The sequence below is a fragment of the Lucilia cuprina genome, chromosome 6 (assembly GCF_022045245.1).
Source record: "Lucilia cuprina isolate Lc7/37 chromosome 6, ASM2204524v1, whole genome shotgun sequence".
Taxonomy (NCBI): domain Eukaryota; kingdom Metazoa; phylum Arthropoda; class Insecta; order Diptera; family Calliphoridae; genus Lucilia; species Lucilia cuprina.
This window is the reverse complement of record NC_060954.1, coordinates 17,583,481-17,592,581: the sequence shown is the minus strand read 5'-3', so window position 1 is coordinate 17,592,581 and position 9,101 is coordinate 17,583,481. Positions and strand designations below refer to the sequence as shown.

The following is a 9,101-nucleotide window of genomic DNA, read 5'->3' as shown; positions in this document are numbered from 1 at the left end:
TTAATAGTCCATAGAATAATCAATATAGTCAATAGACTACTCGACCGACTAGTCAGTAGTTTAGTCCATACATTATTCCATAGACTTATCCATAGTTCTTATAGTCAATATATTACTCAATAGAATAGACTGGTAGTCATTAGATTGGTCTATAGAACAGTCCCGAATAGTTTATAGTTTAGAGAATAAACTAGTCCATAATCTAGTCAAAGTTCCATATACTAGGGTATAGTCCATAAACTAGTCAATATTCCATAGACTATTGAATAGTCCATAAAATAGTCAATAGTCAAGTCCATTGATTAGTCGAAAGATATGGCCGTGACTAATCAATAGACAAAGGGGGGTGGGTTTTGAGTTGGCAATCAAATGCCAATTAATAATGCTTCTGATGTTAATACCCATTGATGATTTTAAGTACAAGATTAAACTTCGCAGTGTTGCATTACAAAACAACAGAAAACGTCACTGTTTGTTATCAAAACAATGTGTGTTTTATAAAAAAGAAGAAGACAAATTGTAAATGTAAACTAAAAATTAATGAAAACTTAAATTTAAAACAAAAACAATCCATGGTGAAAACCCCATAATATAAACTAAACTATAAATCAAACATTTTAATGTTTATTTTAATAAAAATTGTATTAAATTTTCTTTTGGCATCAGTTGTTTACACTTTTGCATTTCTTGCTCAAGTTTAAACCACCTCCATTGGGCGCTTAAACTAGCAAACAAATTTAGCTGATTGAGTATTCATAAACAAATTTCGAAGATTAATTTTTAATCCCTAATCTTTCACGTAAATCTTGGCCTTAAGTAGTCTATAGACTATGACTTTGCTTTATATAAAGAAAGCAGAAAACTTCCTTAAGCCCAGTAACTAAACATGTCTGGACATTTTCTATTTATTTTAATCTAACCTTAATTTTGTTTAATTAACTTACACATTTTTCAACTATTATTCTTTTAAACTTTTTTTTCAAATAACAGTTAATCTACTTATGAACCTTAATATTAATAGAAAAACTAGTTTGGTTAAAGAAAAATTTCAATTTTAATTAGAAAACTGTGGAAAAAAAATAATTCTCATAACATACATACGTTTATTACTATTTGTTTTACACATTTTGAAAAAAAAAAAATAAAACAATGTGCGTGGGTTTAGTTCCACAGAAAACATTTTTTCATCATCATAACATAATATTTACAAAGTATAGAAAAAAAGTTAGTTGTTTAAGATATCTCTACTAACTGAACATACCTCTTGGTGTTAGTCAAATTTTTGTGTTTGTTATTGTTGTTATTCTATTGTTGGTCACAGTCATGCTTCAGTGAATTTTGAAAACTTGACTTAAAGAAAAGAAAAATATAGCTATGAAGTTTATTTAAAAGATATATTTTTTTATAAATTTCCATTTTCTTCAACAGTTTCCAATATATTTTTTACGTTCATATTTTGCTTTTTTTTAACAAAGTAAACACAACACTGAATAAATCAACAGTGTTGTCAATTGTCAACTAATTCTACTGTCAAGCAGTAATGTCAAAATGCCTTTGTAAACAACAATACAAATGTTTTATTGTTGTTTATTTAAAGAAATTCCAGAAATATTTTAAAAGCTATAGAAAAGAAACATATGTTATAAAAAAAAAAATAATATTTGCTATAATATTTATTTAGTGGAAGACATCAATTCTTACCATGAATTACTAAAAACAAAAACTAAATATTTGTTGCAAAATTTGAATATTTTTTTAAACCTAAGACTAATCAACAAGTTTCTAATCTTTAATTTTGCTTATTTTAAAAGTGTTGCCAACTTAAACAACAAAAAACCAGACTTTGTTAATTAAGAAAACAAAAAAGCAATAAAAAACAATAACAAAAGCTAAACACTACAATTATCCACACCAACATACGAATAATACAAACATTGTTACACACACACATTTTTCATACATAAAGTACAAACTTCAAACTAAACCATGCGTTAACAATTTGTGAAACCCCTTTTCTTGCAAGTAAATCAAACAAAATAATAACAACAACAACTTTAAGAATATGAACAACAACTGAAATTATAGTATTATAACAACAAAGTGTGTCAGCTGCAGTACACATATGCTGGCATTATTTTACATTTTTTTCTTGTATTTTTAGTTTTTTTTGTTAGTACTTTTAACTACTGTTGGGCCAAATCAACTTAAAACAACTTTAAGAATAACAACAAAAACTAACGTTAACTAACAACAGTCACTTTATTAATCAGGGATGGAAACATTAGTACTATTGTACTTTTAAATAATTAAAAATGTTTAAATATACCTCCATGACATAAAAGACTAGTCCAAAGACTAGTCAGTAGGCAAGGTCATAGGCTAGTCAGTACACTAGTCAAAAGATTAGTCAATGGACTAGTCAATATATTAGATCAAAGTACTTTAACTAGTCTATAGACTACTTTATAGATTAGCGCATAGACTAGTCAATAGAAAAGTTGATAGACTAGTTTATAGTTTCTGGACTTGTCAACTGACTGGTCTGATAAGTAGACTAGTGAATAAACTAGTTCATGGCTACTCAATATACAAGTTCATAGGCAAGTCCCTAGACAAGTCATTAGACTAAACCACAGTAAAGTCAATAGACTGGATCATACACTAGCTAATGAATTAATCAATAGACTAAACCATAGAAAAGTAATGAATCAGTCCATTGACCACGCCATAGACTAGTTAACAGACTTTTTAATATGCTCTTTAGACTAATCCATAAACTTTTTTATAGACTAGACTAGTCCATCAACTTAACGAAATTCTCCTTTCAAAATGTTTAATAATACTTGCCTGGCATAAACACTTGGTTTTTGGCGTTTTTTTTAGTTTTTATACCCTACACCACTATAGTGGGGAGGGTATTATACGTTTGTGCTGATGTTTGTAACATACAAAAATATTGGTCCAATAACCACCACATAAAGTGTACCGATCGATTCAGAATCATTTTTTGAGTCGATTAAGACATGTCCGTCCGTCTTTCCGGCTGGCTGGCTGTTCATGTAAACGAAGCCTATTGAAAATGGTTGAAATTGGTCCATTATTTCACATAGCCCCCATACAACCGTACCTCCCGATTTGAACTTTTTATGCCATAATTAGGTCAAATATTCTATTATCTCTCTAAAAATTGGCACAAATGAATTTTACATAAGGATCGGCCCTTTTTTGACCCTAGCTCCATACAAACGCCCCCTCAAAAAATGTCTTAAAGTCTAAAATTGACTTGTAACCATTTGTATAGCAATGAAACTCAACAAAACTAACTGTTATTTAAAAATATATCCTTTTCCCAAATTTACCGAAGATCGGCCCATATTTGACCTATAAAAAGCCTCATTTAGAAATTTTATTTTTTTTATCAATAAATTGCTTAAATATTTTGGAATAATATTCAACATAAAAGTTTCTTTATAAAAAATAAAAATTTTAAAAATATACTTATGGTTTAGGGTATTATATGGTCGGCCATGCCCGACTATACTTTCCTACTTGTTTTTTTCTAGGTCCAAGAAAAACCCTAAAACAGCTATACATATAAAAAAAAATAAAAACTCAATATTTATAAAAAAACCCACAGAGTATAAAGTGACTAACAGAGTGTGTGTGTGTGTGTGTGTAGTTGTTGTTATTGTAACAAAAACATACTAATCAACTCTTCTAATAAAACTTTTAACAACAACAGGTTTCTTTAAAAATATAACACCTTGACACCACTCCTCCCCCTATAATAACAGCAACAACAAAACTCCTCTATTATATTTTTTCTTGTTATTTTTGTTGTTTTGCATTCATGCTCTTAAATTTATAAATTTATTACTGGTTTCTTATTATTTTTTGCTTCGTTTTTGCTGTTGTTGTTATTATTGCTCGTACGTATGTGTTGTACTTTTAGCTACTTTTGCTACTAAATGATAAAAATAAAATAAAAACAAAAAATGTGAAAAATATAAATGAAAATAAAAAATAGCAACAAAATGTGTAAGAATTCTAGGAATAATAAATATTTAGGACTGTTGTTGTTTTTATTTTTGTTACCTATATTTTCTTACCACTTTGTTGTTAGCAATTGTAAGATTATACTGTTTTTAAGAAACCATTTTACACTCATGCTCAATGACATGCCTGCACTCGTTTATGTTTAAAAAAAATGTATGTACGAACTGAGCTCCTACAGTTCTTCTGTCAGTTAAATGAAAAATGAAAGTGTCACATTAATTTAAGTCTTTACAAACAAATGAAAGGGATTTATTGTTGTGTTCACTTGGTTTGTGAGAAGAGTATAAAACGGAATTTTAAACTAAAGAAAATTGTTCAAAAATCACCTACACGTTTAATATTACAAAGTTTTTTTTCTTTTTGCAAGAGTCTAAATTTGGCTTTAACTAAAACTGAGCAAGAAACGAACTAGAACTACTGAACTAGAACTGAACTAGAACTGAACTAGAACTGAACTAGAACTGAACTAGAACTGAACTAGAACTGAACTAGAACTGAACTAGAACTGAACTAGAACTGAACTAGAACTGAACTAGAACTGAACTAGAACTGAACTAGAACTGAACTAGAACTGAACTAGAACTGAACTAGAACTGAACTAGAACTGAACTAGAACTGAACTAGAACTGAACTAGAACTGAACTAGAACTGAACTAGAACTGAACTAGAACTGAACTAGAACTGAACTAGAACTGAACTAGAACTGAACTAGAACTGAACTAGAACTGAACTAGAACTGAACTAGAACTGAACTAGAACTGAACTAGAACTGAACTAGAACTGAACTAGAACTGAACTAGAACTGAACTAGAACTGAACTAGAACTGAACTAGAACTGAACTAGAACTGAACTAGAACTGAACTAGAACTGAACTAGAACTGAACTAGAACTGAACTAGAACTGAACTAGAACTGAAACTAGAACTGAACTAGAACTGAACTAGAACTGAACTAGAACTGAACTAGAACTGAACTAGAACTGAACTAGAACTGAACTAGAACTGAACTAGAACTGAACTAGAACTGAACTAGAACTGAACTAGAACTGAACTAGAACTGAACTAGAACTGAACTAGAACTGAACTAGAACTGAACTAGAACTGGAACTGTAGAGAGAATAATCTACAATATTCTAGTTGATTCACTAGAACTGAAGTAGAATGATGAAAATGTTAAATATTTAATTGTGAGAAATACGTGGAATCTGTTAAGAGAATAATAATAAAAAAAATATCGTATTCCTCGAACCTTAACCTAACCTAAAAGAATCTAAAAAAGTAACGTTTCAAATTAGAAAAATTAATTAGGCACGTTAAATCGAACTGTAAAACTACAGTTAACGGAATTATTATTATTCTTTTTTTAAAGTAATTGTTATTTTTATATTACTTTCATTTGTATTAACAACCAGAAACCCATAAATATTAATTGTATTATTAGCAACAACTAAACAAAAATAAATATTTTAAAACGTTTACCCCCTGCCCGTATTATAGTGAATGCCTAAAAACAGTCATATGATGATGTTCCATACTATTTACTCTAAACACGTCCGTATATTATTGAACATGGTGTAATGGAAGAAATACGAACAAAAAACTTTTAATAATAAAATTATATTGAAACATGCAAGTGTCAAAAGTTTTTTGACATCGTCGTCGACGTGGACGTCGTCGTATTTGTTGTCGGCTTTTAAAGCAGTTATGAATATTTAAAATTTTTAATATTTAAAAAATCTAAATTGTTAGAAAAAAAAAAAATAAAAAAACTAGTAATAATCCAAATATGGCAAATGAATGAAATCATTTTTAAATTGTAATAGAAACGTTTGTTTAATTCAATTAAATGTTTGATTTAAAGAACTAGAACAGAAATAGAAGTGAAAAAGAACTGAAATAGAATTGAAATAGAACTGAACAGAAACTGAAGTTGAATTGAACTAGAACAGAACTAGAACAGAACTAGAACAGAATTAGAACAGAACTAGAACTAAAACAGAACTAGAACAGAACTAGAACAGAACTAGAACAGAACTAGAACAGAACTAGAACAGAACTAGAACAGAACTAGAACAGAACTAGAACAGAACTAGAACAGAACTAGAACAGAACTAGAACAGAACTAGAACAGAACTAGAACAGAACTAGAACAGAACTAGAACAGAACTAGAACAGAACTAGAACAGAACTAGAACAGAACTAGAACAGAACTAGAACAGAACTAAAACAGAACTAGAACAGAACTAGAACAGAACTAGAACAGAACTAGAACAGAACTAGAACAGAACTAGAACAGAACTAGAACAGAACTAGAACAGAACTAGAACAGAACTAGAACAGAACAAACTAGAAACAGAACTAGAACAGAACTAGAACAGAACTAGAACAGAACTAGAACAGAACTAGAACAGAACTAGAACAGAACTAGAACAGAACTAGAACAGAACTAGAACAGAACTAGAACAGAACTAGAACAGAACTAGAACAGAACTAGAACAGAACTAGAACAGAACTAGAACTGAACTAGAACAGAACTAGAACAGAACTAGAACAGAACTAGAACAGAACTAGAACAGAACTAGAACAGAACTAGAACAGAACTAGAACAGAACTAGAACAGAACTAGAACAGAACTAGAACAGAACTAGAACAGAACTAGAACAGAACTAGAACAGAACTAGAACAGAACTAGAACAGAACTAGAACAGAACTAGAACTGAACTAGAACTGAACTAGAACTGAACTAGAACTGAACTAGAACTGAACTAGAACTTGAACTAACTATACCTGAACTAAAACTGTGAAAAAAGAACAGAACAAGAACTGAACTAGAACTGAACTAGAACTGAACTAGAACTGAACTAGAACTGAACTAGAACTGAACTAGAACTGAACTAGAACTGAACTAGAACTGAACTAGAACACAACTAGAACAGAACTAGAACAGAACTAGAACAGAACTAGAACAGAACTAGAACAGAACTAGAACAGAACTAGAACAGAACTAGAACAGAACTAGAACAGAACTAGAACAGAACTAGAACAGAACTAGAACAGAACTAGAACAGAACTAGAACAGAACTAGAACAGAACTAGAACAGAACTAGAACAGAACTAGAACAGAACTAGAACAGAACTAGAACAGAACTAGAACAGAACTAGAACAGAACTAGAACAGAACTAGAACAGAACTAGAACAGAACTAGAACAGAACTAGAACAGAACTAGAACAGAACTAGAACAGAACTAGAACAGAACTAGAACAGAACTAGAACAGAACTAGAACAGAACTAGATCTGAACTAGAACTGAACTAGAACTAAACTAGAACTGAACTTGAACTGAACTATACCTGAACTAAAACTGTGTAAAAATTTTTATCGTCTTTATCTTTTGGAAGAAGAATTTGAATTATTTACTCTTCTCATAGTACTCGCTACGGTGCATTGTCGTTTCATCTAAGATCTTTTGCAACAATTTCACCATTTCCAATTATCGCCTGTGGCATTTGACCAAATTGTGGTATTCGATTTCAATAGAAATTTCAAAAGAATTTTCATTTATACAAATAAAATTGGACACCTTTTAAAAGACTTTATTAAGAGTTCTAGAGAACTATGAATATCCACTTGGAATTTATTTCAAAATATATAACTGCCTTTGACCATCGCAAACTTTAAAGTTTAAAAAAGAATTTGAACTTTCAGTTCATAAACAATTTCCGTTTCGCAGAGAACGGGAGAGAGAGAGATCAGTTGTCATGACAACAAAAATCCTTGAAAATTTCCAAAATCATGCATAAATTTATGACTTTTTTTCTTTGTTAAGCAGCAATTATTAAAACATTTCAAAAGGTGTGAAGAATTGATGATGATAATGATGTAGTGGTTATTTGCTTGATGGTGGTATGGTCAGGAATATTGAATTGTATGCAACGTAACATCCATATACAGTGTGTGGTGGTTTCTGTCTTATATTATTAATGATGTACGAAATACATACACACACACAATGAAAACCACAAAACAACTTTATTGACAGCTTGCAGAAGTCAAAGACGGTAATTGGCATTTACGAAGCGAAAAGCAAGCGTGTGGAATATGGAATTTTTTAAATTCTTTAAATTTTTATATTCTGAATGTAAAATCTTGTGTTTATTTTATTTGTTATTAATAATATAATTATTTTATATTTTCATTTCATTGCAGATTGATTGATTTTGGTACTGATGAACATGAATATGACGAAGTTCAAGATTTACCAGAAGAATCAACAACCAATAATCAATCATTACTCTATAACAGCCAAAACGACAACCAAAATATTGTCAATAATAACAATAACATTATTGCTGGTACATCAACTGCAACAACACATATACCAACAACTGCAGCAGCAGCATCAGCAGCTTTTATCAATAACAATAATAATTTGGATTTGCCACCGGAATTACCGCCACCAAAACAAAAAACAACTGCTGTAAATTCTAAAAATTCAAAAACGAAATCCTCTTCTAAAGCTTCAAAATCAAAAATACCACGTTCTCCTTCGTTGGCCAGTACCCTGAGCTATAATAACTTTCAACCACCACCGATATCGGGTATACCACCACAGACACCACCACTTCCTTTGGGTTATCAGAATAAAGGAAAATCTCTTAATCCAACACCCACTTCGCCTTTGACCAATAATAATGTTAGTATTTTTAGCAGTAATCCAAGCAACAACAATAATATAATGGCTGGTGGTAGTGGTAATAGTGGTGGCGGTGTCGGTTTAAGTGCCTCGAATGGTAATGCTCAGCGTAATAGTGCAAATATGTCGGCTAATTCACGTCGCCCGCAGATACAGATATCGACGCCTATTGCTGGTGAATCGCTGAAAAATTTCCAATATTTAACATTGACCGTACGCAAGGATGAAAATGGTTATGGCATGAAGGTAAGTAAAGGCATATTTTTTTCATAGTTTAAGTCCAGGCTTTTTATTAGTGATTTGGAAATCTTTGAACCTAAGTGAAAAAGTTTTTGGTTTTGTATATAAAATA

General features: G+C 30.6%; 1 protein-coding gene across 1 annotated transcript in view; it reads left to right on the top strand.

The window, feature by feature from the left end:
• Positions 1 to 8,650: 8,650 nt before the first annotated feature.
• Positions 8,651 to 9,101, top strand: part of LOC111680389 — a 200,674-nt gene continuing 200,223 nt past the window's right edge. The window contains exon 1 of the mRNA XM_046953779.1: positions 8,651 to 8,995. Coding sequence (XP_046809735.1) covers positions 8,792 to 8,995 — 204 coding nt within the window. The 5' untranslated portion in view covers positions 8,651 to 8,791. The remainder of the gene's footprint in view (positions 8,996 to 9,101) is intronic.